This window comes from Patiria miniata, unplaced genomic scaffold, assembly GCF_015706575.1.
Source record: "Patiria miniata isolate m_02_andy unplaced genomic scaffold, ASM1570657v1 HiC_scaffold_24, whole genome shotgun sequence".
Taxonomy (NCBI): Eukaryota; Metazoa; Echinodermata; class Asteroidea; order Valvatida; family Asterinidae; genus Patiria; species Patiria miniata.
The window spans coordinates 15,418,451-15,437,404 of NW_024037063.1; the positions used below are offsets into that span (position 1 = coordinate 15,418,451).

The 18,954-nt window shown below is 39.6% G+C and overlaps 1 protein-coding gene across 5 annotated transcripts in view; it reads right to left on the reverse strand.

Moving 5' to 3' along the window:
* Positions 1 to 2,501: 2,501 nt before the first annotated feature.
* Positions 2,502 to 18,954, reverse strand: part of LOC119732425 (tumor protein 63-like) — a 45,617-nt gene continuing 29,164 nt past the window's right edge. For 4 of the 5 annotated variants that reach the window (XM_038205932.1, XM_038205933.1, XM_038205936.1 and 1 more), the window contains 7 exons: positions 18,663 to 18,876; positions 16,590 to 16,708; positions 15,551 to 15,636; positions 15,245 to 15,366; positions 6,576 to 6,974; positions 5,421 to 5,514; positions 2,502 to 4,848 (listed from right to left, as the gene is read on the reverse strand). In XM_038205932.1, the coding sequence (XP_038061860.1) occupies positions 4,594 to 4,848; positions 5,421 to 5,514; positions 6,576 to 6,974; positions 15,245 to 15,366; positions 15,551 to 15,636; positions 16,590 to 16,708; positions 18,663 to 18,876 (1,289 nt within the window). In that variant the 3' untranslated portion in view covers positions 2,502 to 4,593. The remainder of the gene's footprint in view (positions 4,849 to 5,420; positions 5,515 to 6,575; positions 6,975 to 15,244; positions 15,367 to 15,550; positions 15,637 to 16,589; positions 16,709 to 18,662; positions 18,877 to 18,954) is intronic. The other variant, XM_038205934.1, reaches the window with a different exon arrangement.

Below are 18,954 nucleotides of genomic sequence, written 5' to 3' on the forward strand. Positions count from 1 at the left end.
TCATCCACATTTCACAGAAATACGATGCACGGCTTTCATCCATATTTTGTACAAACCATCAAGTTCATGGCCCACAATATGCTAAAATACCGAACAAATTGAGGGCATGCAAATTGTGATTTGACCAGCGTAGGCAATTTCGGACCGATTTACTGGTCTGCAGCCTTGCGATACCTTCCTTGTATACCTGATGTCATGGATGACAGAGCACTGTTGATTTCAAACTCAAGCTCCAAACTGTTTTATTGTTGCCAAGTTTTGTTGTTGGGCTAGCCAATCAATACAATTCACACATGGCTGTGAAGAGTGTGGGCTCTCTCCTTCCCTCACTTTGTTTTGACAGCCAGTATCTCACTGCTCAGAATCAGCCCAACTTGACAAAAGATGATTTTTACTTTCTGTTTTTTTTTTACGAAAATGTTGCGAAGTAATTCCCAACAGCAGAAATGCAAGTAAGTTTTCAATGCAAAGCTGATAAACCACCCTTTAAAGTACAACTACACCAACAGTGTTCAAGTGTTCAAGTAAATAACCTTATACTTTTATTTTGGAACCAAAAACCATACAATTGAATGTCAATTTTGTTTTTATGATACACTTCATAATACACTGACAGTCTATTAGTGAATTACAGAACTTTGCGAGATAACGTAGACAAAGTAGACATTCCTTGATTCATTCCGTCATTGTATGCATGTTTAGTTTGTATCCTGGGGAATATTTGTAAAGCTATACTTGACACATTCCAAAGCAATTCCTAACTTTCTATTGTTGTGGGGGCCACGATACAAAAATAGTTCAATGAATCAGTACCAAAGTCATGCAGCTCTACAGATTTCAGTCAAATTCAGAGGTAATTTAATCAAATTTAAAAATAATGCAGCAGGAAAGTCAGGCCTCAGTTTCTGGAACAATGTACAGCAGGTCAGAAATGGTACACCATGTAGCTCAGAGCAGGTTCAGGTGTGACCATGATTAACCATAATTAAACTAACTTTGCTTGAACGAAGGATGGTTGGACTACTCTACTCTACTGGTTACCAATAGCCATGCACATCATAAAGCACAGCAGGGAGCCAGGTCCTAGACAGTCTGTGGTGACGTTTTGGCCATCGTTTGACTAGAAGCATTTGCTATTAGTGTGCAGGCGTAAGTTACTTCATAAATCAACCACTAGTCGACTAATGGTCCTTGCCTGAACTTGCTCTTACGTGTACAATTCCATGACAATCACACCTTCAATATCAATGAAGAACCACAAAGTCCACTCCATTTTGGACACATTTCTCTTGTGAAAAATGTCAGAGAAAAGGCCGTAGATCTTTAAAAAAAAAAAAAAAAAAAAAATTTGATACGTAGGATTGTCACATATCAAAACAAATAATTCTTTTCATTTAATGAAAACCCACTCACAAACTACGGTTTTTAAATGAGAACTGGGAGGTCACATACCAAGCTGGTGTACAAAGGGCATTGCTGAGTATATAATGGCATACTACTCAACAAGAACGGGTTTACCCAATTACACACATACAATACAAAACTAAAACTAGTACATTGTACCACTCGCTGATGCTACACACTTTTACAAATATAAAAAAACAGTTGGCAAAAAAGAAATTTGACTTAAAGCTTTCTTATCGAGTTAATAATTGTACAATGTTAATCAGTTCAATCTCTGTTCCACTTATCTTGTATGGAAACATTTTGTAACAGATCTTTTACAAACAATAGAAAAAATAAGATCCATTTATTTACATTCTTTTTACAAACTCCTCGTTATCCAAGACACAATTTACAAACTTCTTGAGCAAATCCTCATCAATGCACGTTTTTTCCTTCTTTCTACCACCCATGTAAAACCTGTGGACATAAAGAGACATAGCATTTTAACACAAACGTCCAAAACATAAAATAAGAAAAAGAAAGTTTATATTTAAGTTATTTTGCCCTGGATGTTTTATCAGTATACATTACCCATACCAAACATTAATATTTACAGCTTAGAAGAAAATGGCATTAAGTTAACTGAAACTAAATTTAGAATATGCATTAATACTTTTAAAGGAATCAAACTTCCATTGAAAATGAGATAATGAAAAAAAAGTGGTTTTTTTCGGGGGGGGGGGGGGGGGGGTGTTGTGATGTACGAATATCCCCCAAACATTTTAGACCTAACCATTCAAAACAAATTACACTTAATGCGACTAATGCAAGTCTCTTTTTTCAGTTTCTACAAAATTAGTGAAGTAGTCAAATGATTTAAGGGGAAAATTACTTTCTTTCTTCAGGGAATCTTAATTCAGAACATCACAGCTTTGTATCAAGAGTTTACAGCAATTTGACAGCAACTGATCAGGTGCACTTATAAATTTAGATGAATTTATAAACAAAGAAAACGTCTACAAAATCTACCAAAAAGCCATCATTAAGGTGCGATATTGATAGTACACAAATCTGTTTCTCTCCGTAGATATCTACTAAACATTAAATTGTTTCTGATTTTTTTCTAGCTACATTTACCTGAATTATAAATACAAACATTTCTTTCCTGTTTTATTTGTCTCCATTTCCAAAAGAGGAAGAAAACTGTCACAAGTACAACTTATTCATCCTCAGTATTTGTCACTTTTTACCAAATCATCCAAACTAACAAAACAAAATACCACTGGAGTGGTACCAGCTTATACAAGCTCACTGGCCATAAACACATGCAATATTCTTCCCATTTGAATTTAAGCACACATCACCTGTATATGGAGACACACATAAACATTTACATGTTACAATGATAAATTCCAACAATGGGTCGTCAATGAATCTTTCAAGGAATAATTTGCATATTTACCTGCATACAATCCACAAGAAGATATGCATGTAGTTGAAATGATTATTAAAATAAATACAACTGCTACGCAGTCAAGTCATGTAATCATTATAATCATGGTGTGTTTCTGTCAACAGCTTTGTAGCTGCCAACTGCAGTTATGAGGTAGCATTTGGGGAAGAATGCAAAATGAAATAAGCAAGTGGTAAACTCAAAGTTGAACCCTGTAAAACCTTGAGGGTAACCTTGAGTAATACCAACTGTTCAATTTGACATTCTCCCCTAACATCCAGCATTCTCTCCCATAGAGAAATGCATACAAAGACGTTTGCTTCCATTCAAGTAAGTATGTTGCTTAACATACATGTACAATTATCTCCCAAGCACATAGTATTGCTTGGCCCAAAATCAGCTGAACCAAAATTACAAGCACTATGTATCACATTACTCTTTGGCTCATTACTTTTGTAAGTTGAGCAAATCTGTCATGGGTTTGAAATTTACCGACACCACGAACTGACACTCACGCGCAAGTGGATGCCAGTTCCTGAAAACTGCATAATCAACCATTACACTGACACTGACGCAAAATAGAACGATTTTCGTTTTCACAAACCCAAGCTTGTTGCGGCAATGAAGAATGGAGAAAAATGTTTTGAAAAGGTTTAACAGGAATTTAATCCATCCGTATCCTTGTGGGCTTACACAAAAATTTAATTAAAAAAAGTTTTAATTGGTGAAATTAAGATCAGTGTCAGTTCTTGAAAATGAAAATGTACCGAGTGCGAGCTAGAAGTGCCGCACTGTGCCGGGTGTCAGTTCATGAAAACAACCCGGTTTTGTAACGACGAAACGTTCAGCAGCAGTTTTATGAATTCAGCCCCACTTCTGCCTTTGTATTGACAGGAGATTGTACTTGTACAGCGGCTCCAAAAACATTGATTCAATGCACACGTCCTCCCTCATTGGTTAAATGGAGAGAGTTACACGTAGGCAGGCTATTACTGAATGCTATCCCACTGTACAACAAGATAATAAGGGTTGGTGCAGGTTTGTAAACATTCAGAATCAAATCAGCTGTGTGCACTGTGCATCATATGCACATGAAGCAGTGCACACATGCTATGCCCCACACACTGATCTATCAGCGTGCTCACAATGCATCATCTACTGTTCATCCATTGGACCCACAAAGTCGATAAGTTGTGCTGGTTACCTCAATGCACTGGGTTGGGAGATAACAAGGTGTGGCTAGTTTCTATGCAATACATTGAACAATAAATATCCCAACCAATATTAGACAAACACTGATCACTGATGCCTATTGGGATGTCTCGCAATCATTCTGTGGTACAGATCATCTCATCTTTGACTTCACAATTTGTTTACATGATTGCCACCACCTTATCAATGAAATTTGGATCCAATGATGACCCTAAGACGACTATTACCTGAGACTGAAGTAATTTACTACATGTACTCCAGCATCTGCTTTCATACAATGTGTTTTTCATTGCGCACATGTATGCTTATTTCCAGCATAAGTTAAAAATGCTATTTTATCCAGCTGTACAGTACACTCCCTAACGATCTTTGTTCAGATAACCTACTGACCTTGAACCCACCGCTTATAGCAACTTCTTTAACTTCTGCCAGTATATGTACTTTGATATCAACCCGTCTCCATTTCCAGCATAACAACCATTGTTTGACCAGCCAGTGGGCTGTAATACTACTCCTTGGTCTGGACTGTCAGCATGACTCCGTTAAGTATCCTCCTTCTCCTCTTTGACTTGAAATGACATGGTCTGTTTGAGGGTGAATCTGGTTGCCTGGATGCGTTGTACCTGTGATGCAGACAGCCCTGACAGACCACCCAAGCTAGCCGTGGAGGCATTGCTGCCTGTCCGTAGCAGACTGCTGGGCGTACTGGTCAAGAAGATTGGATTTCTCAGCTGTAGGATGGCCTTCCACAGCTTCTCACGATGTTGTTGAGGCATGGCAATACCGGCAAAGTCCTGCTAACATCAACACAGAGACAAACAATCCATTAGCTAACATGCAGAATTATATTCTATCAGACATCTAGTCCAAGTCTAAGCCCCATTCTAGAGTCTATACGCAAATTCGCTTTGGGCAAGTACGTCCAAGACACGGGTCACTAGGATGAGGTCATTTTTCTCAACCAAAAACGAAGCAGCATTTCTTTGAAACTTTTGAGTAAAAGCCTGTTTGAACTTTTGTGATGATTTTCATATGGCAGAATCTTATCTTACTAATTCTTATCTCTCAAATATCTTTGATTCATAAATGCCTAAGACAATTTACCCATTCTTATTGGTCGAGAGCCTGTCACATGGCCGGTCTTAAACGGATGGTGAAGACCGGCTGGCTTGTCATAAACAATTTTCACGTGTCACATGAAATTTGGACTCCAATGAAATACAGTGCCTTTTTGTTACCGTTTTATTGGTTGAATGTTAACAATGCTCACTTAGGCATGCACAAACTGTATCATTACAAAAGAGCAAGACACTTCTTTGACATGTTGTAAGACTTGGCATGACAATGTCAGTTGCTAATCAAGACTCACCTCCAAGTTGATCTCATCCAGTTGGTCAATGGTCCGTATTCCTTTCTTATTGAAGATATCAAGGTACTGCTGACATCCTAGGCTGCCCAACCAACTGCAACACAAACACACGAATCTCATAATCAATTTTACACAGAGTAAACGGTTGAACAATATTAAAGGAAGTCTGCAAAATATTTTTCCAACTTTTTATGGTTTTTGACCTAAGATGTATTTATGAATGGGTATTCAAGTGTGATGGAGCAGTTATAACTGTGATGCTTAACCAGTTTGCATCAGAGGACATAGTAACACGCACTGGCTGTTTTTATACACAGGCACGGCTGGCGGGTTAAGACGTCAAGATTGCCTCAACTCACCTGCGGGTGACGTCTAAACACACTAATCCCTTTCTGCCTTTTGAACACACAAAGTCTGTGGAGGCAGACCGTATGTTGATCTTGAATTGGCCGTTGTGAACGGCCTACTGTTGTGCAATTTACGCTCCAGTGCACACCCGGCGTATTGAAACACATGAGATTTCGGCAAAAAAATCATACAAATACTGATAAACTCACTCTTGCAAATCAGTCATTGTGGTGTTTGGCTGTATGTCAGAAGTTGGCTGGAAAATTTAGCCTTTATACCAGAATTTTGATGGAAGGTTTATGTCTTTTAGTGTTTTTGATTAAAATTTACGCTAACTTGTAAACTTTTTCGTATTTGCATCATTTTTAATCAGGAATTTTAATTGAATGCGCTCTCAAACAGGCTGGTCCTGGAGAGAGCGCAATACAAGTTCACTAACCCTAACCGAACTCAACCCATCAAAGTTCAACAGCAGGTTTTGTTTAAATCTGTTGGGATAGGTAGAGTAGCCCTAAACTGCTGGTCTTTTCAACTGGGGTTGGCATACCTCCAGAAACTAAGTCCAACAGTGTGTGTGCACAATTTCCCATGTGGGTGCTGGAATTTGCCAGAATGGGTACGGTTCCTAGTAAATTAGGCTGGGGAGTTATGGTTAATTATGATTAAATTATTGGCGGTTCCCCACATATATCAATAAAATATAGCCCTGGCCATTTGGCAGCCAGGCACCTAACTGGTTTTAACTGCTCTATCACACTATTAATCACTCAATAATGAATGGCTATAGCCTGTATTTTGCTGACTAACCTGCCAATACTTCTATCGACAGGAGACACCTGACTAGTTCCTGCCACCTGACCCAATCCGGCATGATCCTCCGACCTTTGACCACTTGGTGAACTCTGACCTGCTAACATCTGACTGCTGCTGATTTCCTGTGATGAGACTACATCCTCAGTGAACTTGACTTGGTGGTCTACCTCCATGGCTGATGGTCCATCACAGTGGTCATGGACATGGTTGGTGTTTGGGGTTTGATGACGGGCAAATGTGTGCAACGGCAGGGTGTCTTGTCTGTGTAGACCAGCCATCTGGGATGTGATGGAGGGTTGATTGGTCAGGAGTGGTGGGTTGTTAGGAGGTGACGCTCCTTGTTGCTGGGAGGCATTGCTAGGGAAGGAGCTGAATCGTGGCATGTTGTGAATTCTGTAATAACAAACAAACAGTAGAGTTTCATTCAGATTTGCGGTAGCAATGACAAAGTCTGTAACATACTGAACTGCAGCCCATGAAGAACTACAATGGATAACGATGACACTTTTCCCCAGCAAAGCATCAGATATGCAGCAGATTGCCACTACAATGAACACCGCTACACAAAACATTTGGCTATAATAAATATCATGTTTATGTCCAAAATCTATGCAAAATATGTCTATACCAAGCATAACACTTTTGAAAATCACTGTGACGAACGGTCACTTGAGAGAGCCCTTCAACCCCCCCCCCCCCCCCCCCCGGCACTATCCTCTCTGGATCCTCCCTTGAATAGGTCAATCCATGGTCTAGCACTCAACTCCCCACCTGTGTATTAAACTCTAGAGTGAATTCACCATTTTATGTCAAACACATAAACACATGATCTCATGCATGTACATGCATGTAAATAAGGGAATTTCAGTCTAACAAACAAAAAAACCCAGAAAGTCTATCTTCAGCCTTGGTCCTCACTATAAAAACAAGACACGAAAAACTTTTCTTGTTCACATTAAGAAATCAATGTAAAACACACGGCTATGTTCTCCATCAATATCAATTTATTAATATGCCGTTTAGTTATTCACACACATTATATAATATAAATTTACAAATAAATGATTTGTAATAAGCCATATGTAGACGTATTATGGCATCAATGCTTTCAGCATGTGCAAGTACAAATTGTCATTTCTTTCATTTGTCAGTCACATGATTGACAGTGGCATGATAATGGTGACATTCAAACATGTTTGAATCTTACAGAATAATGTAATTGTGAACACACCTGCTGGGCAGTAATTGGACAGTAATCTTAATCAAACCTTGCAGTGTTCAGTTCAACAATAAACTGTACATTTATATCCATATTGGTAAAATTTGGGATATTTTACAGTTAAAACAAAATAAGAAATACCTGTACTCTGTTCAGTTTATTAAAATATCTGTCACAGACCTGAGACATAATGGTGTCATACTGATTGACAAGTGGGCTTTGTTATGGGATGCAGGTGAGGAGAGAGCCAGCTGGCTTCCATGGGAAGGCTCAACATGGTTACGTCTCAGGTCTTCTAACTACATGTACGTCAATGGAAATGACCAATCATGATACACTGAATCAACATGAAGGAGCTCCCAGTCCCAGTACACATTGGATCTTTTCTTTAATCAACGTGCTCTGTGAGCAGACCTTTGTTTTTTTTCTTCATACGCTTGTAAAACATTATTGCATTTTCACTTCATTATATACAAGATGTTCTGAGGCAGAATATTTTCAACTTTTCAAACCTTGCTTTTTTTTCTTTGGACTTTTGACTTTCCACAAACCACTTTCCTTTTTGAGAGATTAGAATTTACAAATACCTTTTTTTTCTTTCAGAAAACTAGCTTAGGAAAAATCCACCTGCCGAATTTGAATCTAATTTGTCAAGAAAGCAATATGTGTGCTTGTTCAATTCTGCAACATCCACAAAACAGGAAGCAGCAAGATATGTTTACAAAAGTAAAGGCAAAACAATTTCAAAGATTCCAAACATTAATGTACATGTACTTGAACTTAAAGGTTACAATACGGTAAAACTCTATCTGAACATTTTAACTGTTTTTATTTACATGTACATGTAGACACAAAACTACATTGTCTACCAGTTATAAATGGAGACAATGGAACGAAAGGGGCAGCAGGGGCAGATCCAGGGGTTTTTCTGGGGGGGGGGTGGGGGGAGGATGGGTTCAGGCCCTTCAGATTTGTTTTTAGCAAATCAGTGCTGAAATGTATGACATGGGAGTGCTGTTTACATCGGTCGATCATGCACACTATTGGACAATAGTCTGCAAATAACCCCTTAATCCCTGCTGGCTATGCCTCTGTCTGATTGGTGGACATATTTGTGATTAGTACTACTATAATTGGGTTTTTTTGGGGGGGGGGTGTCAGAGCAGGTTGTTTTATACCCCCCCCTTCAATCCGCGTCCGCGCAGGGACGTGTGGGGGGATAAGACTATGGCGCATACACACATGAATGACGTGGAAGTACATTACATGTACATGTATAATTATCTGTTTATATAAAAAGTCCGTCTGAAATAAAATTGGGGACTTTGGAATTAAAATTTTGCGTTAAATTGTAAAGTAAAACAAACTAGATTAATATCTACATTAACTTTACATGTTGAACATGTAAATGTACAAGACAACATATATACATACTGAAAAATGTCAAGTCTCCAACTGACCAATTCAATGCAAAATTCAGATCTGTACCATTATATGCACACATATCTCTCAGATGTCACACCACCATCATGTGGTTTGAATGTAAAATGTTTAAAAAGAATGACCAATAAATAAACAGAAGCAGAATGCAAGAAAAAACCTTGCAAGGAATATTTCTCCAGAAAGGCAGTTTTCTACTTTTTTCTACAAACATGGAGAATGACTGGAAGCTTTTTCACAGTGTAACATGTTTCTAAGTCAACTCCTCAGAATGTACGAGGTAGTCATAAAATACTTCAAGCCAAGTACATGTCAAATCCATTCAACAAATTTGGTCCCTTTGTCCATCTGTGTAAGGCTCATAGACATACATAAAACTAATATGTGTTTGTAACTTGCAAGCTCAACCCCATATTAAAAAAAATATTACAAAGCAACATTTAGTTTTCAAACCATTTCTTCATAAAAAGTAACTCTATTCTACAAAGGGAAATACACTCAGTGAAAATAAATAAGATTTATAAATTACAATAGGATATATTATGTGTACTAACAGAGACATGTATATATTTACAGAATAGAAAGGAAAACTCATCTTGACAATAAATTACAATGAGGAAAGTTTGCGCAATAAGAGGCAATATACAATTATCTTTTTACCAGAGTATTTGAAAATGATTGAAGAAATGCAGTCAAAGTACTGGCAGTCTGTGTACCCTTCCACTGATCATCATGCAAAAGCAACCAAATGACATGTATTCCAATAGCATGAGGAAGAGCTAATGGCATTGAGTGCTGACACTGGCTAATATATCCACATTTTAAAAAAATAGTGTGGAAAATTCTGCCAGAAATTTCACAGAAATTTCAACGAATGCAAATTGTCTTCTTGTCAATGCTTTGAGATTTTATGGATTTCTTGCGTGTACAAATACATACAATAAAATCCACTGCAAAATCCATTGCTACTCTGGAAATTGTTAGGTGACACCCAGGGACTATTGGTGATATTTCCATTTCATTTTACATCATTTACTACAGTCGTACCAGATGCATGCACATACAACAGGAAAGACAACCATTCCAACATTCACTTCTTGCTTGCAGCCATGATTCCTGGCATGAAACTACAAACCTACCAAGTGGGGTCACTGCTTTTCCAACGATGATGAATATCAAACCATTCACAATACAATGTACACACTGTAGCTGGATTGGATGGTCAACTTGTCAAAATAGCATCAAGAGAGAATCTGATAAAGTAATATGATTCACTTTAGGCCAAAAAAAAAAGTCTCCGGTTTCTGGTATGCGCGCGCGTCGCCGTAGCCATGCGCGTCGGCAAAATGAAAAAGTTTTTTTTTCAATGAAAGATGATGTCTCAAAACCGCCAAACTCACTGGTTTGACTGGAATCCTGCTGCTGCATAATTGTAACGTGTATTTAGATTGGGTTATGGCCGAGAATAAGCTTTATGTGGCCTCTCTGGACTCCCATATATTTGCACTAAGTTTAGTCGGGCACCATTTGCAGTCATCAGCCGACATTTGAAGCAAAAAAATCAGGTAAAAAAAAAAAAGCCGCGTCGCCGCACCACTTTTTGGGCAAGCTCCATACCAGAAACCGGAGACTTTTTTTTTGGGCCTTACCAATGGTGAATCCAATTGGATCCAACTGTAGGCATATTGTGTGAGACTTTGTCATTCTCAGCAGTGGAACTGATCATTCTACACTGGTTGGAAACTCTCATTATAGACTTTGTTGGAGTTCCTAAGATGCACACTTTACTATTGTAAGATAGAGGTAGGGTGCCTAGAACATTATCAATGTATCTCAAGGGGATCTGGAGTAACGTCAGCTGAGCATGCCTGCATCTATAACCAACATGCCTCAAATCTGAAAATTGCTCCAATCGCATTTACAATTCTCAAGAATATTAAAACATGCATACTTTCAACAACCAACTGGCATTGTGGAATAAAAATACATTCATGCTTCTACTAAATTACCCATAGGTCAACTGCTTGGAAAGAGCTTCAACATTTTCTATCATAATTGCAACATACAGTGGATAAAACTTCTAACAATTGAAAAAAAAAACACCTGAATCAAAGCCAGCCAATTTTCAGCACAAAAATACTTGCGGTACTATATATTTAGCATTGCAAGGCATTGCATTATAGTTGATAATTTCCACATACAGGCAGCATATATGTAAGTCTTATGTACAAGTTATATACATGTATATTAGGGCATCTTCTACTTGGTTGGTACACAAGGGCTGCTAGGCTGCTTCTTATTATGCTCCTATGCGATTTAATGAGGTTTTCAGGGGAAAAGATATCATTACAATTCTTGAATCTTTGCATAACCAATAGGGTTACACAAATACACAATTCAAAGGTTGAGTATGCCTGCAATCCGGTAGGTCATATGTGCAGCGGTCATCTTCCATTGCACTGTCTACTTTAAAGGGAAAATACAACATTTGCAAACATCGAAAAATAAAACTACCAAGTTTTTACGAAAAACCTTACTAGTATGTTGGTAAATGACAGTCTAAAGCATCCTGTAAAACTATGGTACCTGGTGTGAAGACATTTTCAAGAAAATGGTATTTTTGTATACATTTCCAACGGTGGTCGGCCGACCACCGTTGGAAAAACCTGACTATTTTTTTCAGTCCAAATTGTGTTTGCTATTGATTACATGTTCATGAACGGGTGCAGGCCAGCTACACTGGTTCCTTTACCTTACAATTTGTGGCATCTAAAAATTGATCCATTTCATCTTTATTGGAGTCAGGGAACCAGACTACTTGAAAATTTTTGTTTTTCTTGGTTTTTCCAGCATTTTCGGACACAACACTTCCAAAATGTCAGTGTAACAATATTTGATCTATTATACTAACCCCTCAACTAGTTCATTTCTGAAACTTACAGCGGAAGCCAATGATGTACATTCCCTTTAAGTGGAACCAGTCTCATATCAACAGGCTTTCTCTCCAGATGAACTCTGTCACTAAGTTTGTTCATGTTTTTCATGAAATTGGTTTCAGAACAGAATATGCTCATCTAACATTCATGTATTCTGGGAAATAATGGAACTGACCTGTATCTCATAATAGAGATTACATGTACATAATCTACCTGGATGAGGCTGGAACACACACAAGTCACAATTTGCTTATGTACAATATAAATAATGTCAGAGCTATACATCCATCTCGGAGTACTTGGGTCTGTACCACATCAGCACACTTATTTCACCCATACTCATCATGACAGTTCTGCTGTGTAGGATGCGGTGGCCGTTAACAGACCCTTGTTATGGATGTTATAGCATTGGCCAGTGACCCATCAGTCCATGCATTTTGTTTCTGTGCCAGTCTCTGATCCCGGTTTCACCCGTTGAAGGGTTTTGAGCACCTTCCGAAACCTGGAACATTACAAGCAGAGAAACAAAATGAGTGGATATGGGTGTGGCATCCCAACCAGGGGCATGGGAACCCACTAGGACCCTCAACATCTCCATATCAACACTGTCAATATGGGTGTGGCGTCCCAGCCAGGTGCATGGGGAACCCACTAGGACCCTCAACATCTCCATATCAACACTGTGGATATGGGTGTGGCATCCCACCCAGGGGCATGGGGAACCCACTAGGACCCTCAACATCTCCATATCAACACTGTGGATATGGGTGTGGCATCCCACCCAGGGGCATGGGGAACCCACTAGGACCCTCAACATCTCCATATCAACACTCTGGATATGGGTGTGGCATCCCACCCAGGGGCATGGGGAATCCACTAGGACCCTCAACATCTCCATATCAACACTGTCAATATGGGTGTGGCATCCCAGCCAGGGGCATGGGGAACCCACTAGGACCCTCAACATCTCCATATCAACACTGTCGATATGGGTGTGGCATCCCACCCAGGGGCATGGGGAACCCACTAGGACCCTCAACATCTCCATATCAACACTCTGGATATGGGTGTGGCATCCCACCCAGGGGCATGGGGAACCCACTAGGACCCTCAACATCTCCATATCAACACTGTCAATATGGGTGTGGCATCCCACCCAGGGGCATGGGGAACCCACTAGGACCCTCAACATTTTACTGCCAGACGGTTTATCAACGTAACTTTCAATAATGTATCTGATTAACCCTAGCCTTCCTCAATTCTCCAAAATCAACCCGGAGGACTGAGGCTGAATGGCAAAAAAGTGTCAGTTGATTTTGGAGGATGCATTGTGTCAAAGATTTAGGTTGACCATGCATTGTTTATGTTCAGTCATTCATGATTGAGGCCCACATTACGCTGGATACCATCCGCACTGCTTCTGAATATCATCGACACTGCCTTAACCCATGACACTTTGACAGTGATCGTTGGAGGATTATATAGAAATTGAGGCAATGGTCACCCCTCCACTAAACAAATTCAAGAAATAGCGGGTTTGCAGGATTGAGGGTGCATCCTAGGCAAAAGGGCCCCAGGCGGTAAGCTGTAATCTCAGGCCCAAACTGTAGCACCATTGGCTGTGCTCTGATTAAAGACATCCAAGAGAAGTTGCCAGCTCTGCTTGTATTATGCATCAGCATTCCTGAATGGAAACAATCTGAAGAAGCGACACCAATCACTTCACTTCCTTGATTGATCCACCTCGGTTCTTGCCTTTACTTGCTGCAAATACATCTTCTAGCAGTTCATGTTGAATTTCATTTGGTACATTGACTGACTCTTCATTTAGAATTTGAATTCCCCAATCTAATTTTTTTTATTAGGACTTTGTACATAGGATTGGGACTGTAAATAAGACTTCAAATGCATAAACTATGGCCATTCTGGAAAGCAGCAACGGTGTGGCATGGTATGTGATTTATTATGCTTGATGACAATTTACTTGCGTACGTCCATAGCCATTGCCCTTGACGTTTCATTTTACTGCAGAACCTGTACTTAACCACTGTGCAGACAAAACATTCTAAACCTTACTGTAACAATGAATGACTGGGTCATTTCACTTAGCCCTGTTGCAATATTCCATGGGAGACTTCTGAGTATTGGTGGCAGCAAACACACCGGTCCCTTTCACTTGTTTACGTCACGTTTAAGCTAAAGCGCGCATACTCAATATGACGCAAACCATGGAAAAAGGAAAGGTGTGTTCACTGCCACCAACGTCTAAAAGTCTCCCATTGATAGTTGCCGATCATTGAAAAGTGTATAACTTTAACATCCTGAGATGAGATCAAGTAATAAGGTGCTTGTGATGCTTTAATTTACAGGCATCCCAGACTCTCAGAAAAAGGAGACTGGAAGGCAGTTCATGTGAATATAAGTGCTACAAATCCATCTGTTTTCTAAATGCGGGTCCCGTTTAAACATTCCGGACAAATTGTGTTTTGATTTCGACCTTTTTGTTTTAAAGTTTCAACGAGTAAATTTCAAATCCTCAACTGTAAATACTGAACCTCACTCCTAAGGTGCAACCTGTTGTTTCATGACATTCACCACCCTCTATTATGCATCTCTATATTGTGATTCATGCCAAATATTACTCCTTCCTTCATGTTCTTAAGGATGAGGAGCGCATGTTTTTACTTCCCTGTTTGTCAAAAGAGCATTAAGTGCACACATACAATTGTGCAAAGCACTAAGCAAAAGCTTCTAGTTGAGATCATCAGATTTTAGTCTTACCGTATTCCTTAGCCCTAATCTGCTGAATGCAACAGAAAGGACCAGAACCGTTGCATTTAGCAGTCAACTCAAGTCCCATGCTTCGTTGCAGGGATCATAGTGCCAAGGAGGATACAAGATCCACTGTTGCATTTGGTTGCATATACCAGTAGCAGGGTTCTCATTTCATGTGTTGGATATATTTAGCAGGGTACTTACTACAGGTAGTATTTTGTAGCTTTAGGTGAGGTTAGGGCTAATTAGACACCCCTATTCCAATTACAAATATTAATAAAGGGGGTACTTACTGCTGCTGAAGTCGTGTTTGGTCTGTCTTGTGTTGGTTGCGCTGATCTTGAGTAACGTATGACATCAATTCTAGTGACTCTTTGATACGCATTAGCAACTCATAGTTGGCACGACCTTTGACCTGAAAGATTAAGAAAAACGGGGAACAATGACAAACTGCAACATTTTCAGGCCAATGAGATAATTTGCAAATTAGCTACATTGTAAATCCAGGTCTTACTTGAAGTAAACATAGGCTGGGATGAAGTACATGACTTTGTGTGATAAGTTATCCTGATATTGCAGACACAGTTAACGTGACTTACCATGATACAATACACTTCTTCATCAGGCTTTTTCCTCTTGCCTCCTATTTGTGTCACACTGAATGACTGGGTCATTTTACTCTGTCCTGTAGCAATAGTCAAACCGAACATAACTTCAAAAGGGGACTTCTTACAAAACTGAAACAATTATTTACCCAAAGATATGTAAAAGACAACACAAATTTTGGGAATAAAATTCACAAGTTTTCAAATGCCGTGTGATGCTCTGAATAAGCCCTTCAAGTACATAATCATATTTCCCCTGTATGAGCAATCATTTCTTTTTTTCTAACAATAAACTTTTCCCTTTTCTTTTACAATTTCCATTATTTTTTTGAGCAAATGATTGTTGCCTTTTTGGTTATGATTTCCATTTTTTTCAGAATGATTAATGATTCCTTTTTCAAAAAACATCTTTTGTATTAATCAAACAGCTTTGTGTTTAGTGTGTTTTAAGTTTCCACTGAAGATCCCATTGTCATCCTATTACTTGCTGACAGCACATGTGTGCTTGTATCCATGCACATGTGTGCTTGTATCCATGCACATGTGTGCTTGTATCCATGCACATGTATGCTTGTATCCATGCACATGTCTGCTTGTATCTATGCACATGTGTGCTTGCATCCATGCACATGTATGCTTGCATCTATGCACATGTCTGCTTGTATCTATGCACATGTGTGCTTGCATCCATGCACATGTGTGCTTGTATCTATGCACATGTATGCTTGTATCCATGCACATGTATGCTTGCATCCATGCACATGTGTGCTTGTATCCATGCACATGTATGCTTGCATCCATGCACATGTGTGCTTGTATCTATGCACATGTATGCTTGTATCCATGCACATGTATGCTTGCATCCATGCACATGTATGCTTGCATCTGCACATGTGTGCTTGTATCTATGGACATGTGTGCTTGCATCTGCACATGTGTGCTTGTATCCATGCACATGTGCTTGTATGGAATAACCAAATAATCATTGCGGGCTTACTGTCAATCAAAATCTTCATTATTCCATTATTCTCACCCCGTTTGAGTGGTTTCTTATTTTGTTTTTCTGTTTGGTGTTTCTCTTCTCCTTTCCTGTCTCTGCCTGGGCATGCACAGACTCTTACATCAATCACCTGCCTCCCTAAGACTTGGCCACTGAGAGACAAAAATAGTACATCATCAGTTGTGTCTTACAATGAACTGGGAAATGAACGGTAGGTATATACCATCAATATACAACATTATAGGTGACTCTTTACAAATATTTTGTGACTGGCAACGTACAAAAAAAGTGATTTATTTTGCTTTGCTGAACCCACCAAGTGTGCTAAGCACTATTTCAGCTGAGCAATGATCAGCCTGGGTGTCATTCATGTTGCACAGTCTCAGCACAAACTCGTAACTTGTTCCAAAGCTGCTATTTTTGCTGGTCTATGTAAAGAAGTTACACCATATTATAAAGGCTGAACAGCTTTCAATGAATAGGTTTGAATGAAGTTCTTGAAGGGACCAGTGCAAATGTAGAGAAGTTTACAAGAATTCCAAGGTAAACCAAAGACAAGTCCTGGCCAACAGGCTGGGACACTGGAAATGGAACTTGAGATGGAATCCAGACTTCAGTGTTATGAAGAATTGATTCTCGGTAGTAACAATTCCACTTTAAAATATATACATCATAATTGATCAATTTGTTAATGAGAGAGGAATTACACCACTCAATGACCTTGCACACTGATTAACATGTACAGGTCATTAGTAATATTACGGTCATTTTTCAAATAGCTTTCATGATTTATTTAATTTGAATCACTTCCAAATGTTGTAGGAGTTGGCCACATCCATGGAATCTGTACAAAAGTACCCCCTCAACGGTTAAAAATAACAGCGTTGCTGTTGAAACCCCTCAGCCGAAGTTTGTCGAAAAGGGCAAACTGACATTCCATGCAGAAACCATTAACTCACCACTGTGACCTTGACCTTTGACCCCAAAACCTATCCCAACTTGCCTACTCCCAAGGGTAACCCCCTAGCAAAGTAAGACACCAAAATCTCATTTCTAACTCAAGTTACCATCCAAAAACCATTTACATTTAACTCACCACGGTGACCTTGACCTTTGACCTTTTGGCCCCAAAACCTATCCCAACTTGCCTACTCCCCAGGGCAAACCCCTACCAAAGTAAGACACCAAAATCTCATTTCTAATTCAAGTTATCATCCAGAAACCATTTACCTTTAGCTCACCACAGTGACCTTGACCTTTGACCTTTTTGACCCCCAAACCAATCCCAACTTGCCTACTCCCCAGGGCAACCCCCTACCAAAGTAAGACACCAAAATCTCATTTCTAGCTGAAGTTATCATCCGGAAACCTTTTACATTTAACTCACCACGGTGACCTTGACCTTTGACCTTTTGACCCCAAAACTAATCCCAACTTACCTACTCCCAAGGGCAACCCCCTACCAAAGTTAGACATCAAAATCTCATTTCTAACTCAAGTTATCATCCGGAAACCATTTCCCTTTAACTCACCACAGTGACCTTGAACTTTGACCTTTTGACCCCAAAACCAATCCCAACTTGCCTACTCCCAAGGGCAACCCCCTACCGAAGTTACAATCCCAAACAACATTTCTCACTCAAGTTATCATCCGGAAACTAAGCTGCCCGGACGGACGCTCCAGCCAGACGGAATTGTGTTCCCATTATCCCTTTTTCTAAAGATTCTCTTCTGGGGTGATGTTTTTCTATTGTGAAAATAGTGGGGTGATGTGTCCTGAAAGGAACATCACCCCACAAGGGGGGTATGGTCAGAACGGCCCGACGGCCCGACAGACAGACGGACGGACGGACGCCGTAGGCGATGACAATAGAGTTGGGTGAGAATTCTTCGAACATTTCTTCAGCCTATTGCTGATGGTGCCTGAAGCTCACATAAAGACGCTACAGGTAAGTGCAGATTCATAATAGATTAGTCGTACGTACTACTAACAGTACACACGTGAACCAGTACTCGCACATGATGGCACACTCAAATGCTCCATCTCTTGTTTAGGCAATGAGTTCATAGGGTAATGGTTCGCAGATTGTAAGACTGAGCAAATACCTGTTTTCCAAAGTAAAGACAGTTTGAATCTGTCTCCTGTTCAATCCTCCCACACAGGATAAGAAGCACTTGAAGGTCAGGAGGTAGGTGGTATGCTCAGTGCCAACCTGTGGCATATTGTAGGCCATTGCTACACTCATTCTGCCAGTTGTAGTGTCTTCATCGTATAAGGCAGATGGATCCGAGCAAGTGATGAGGTGGTGAGCTGAGCGTTCTGTACATGGATGGATAGCAACAAGGATTCAAATCAAACTTCTGCTCCAGATAACTGAAAGAAAATTCACCTTAGAAG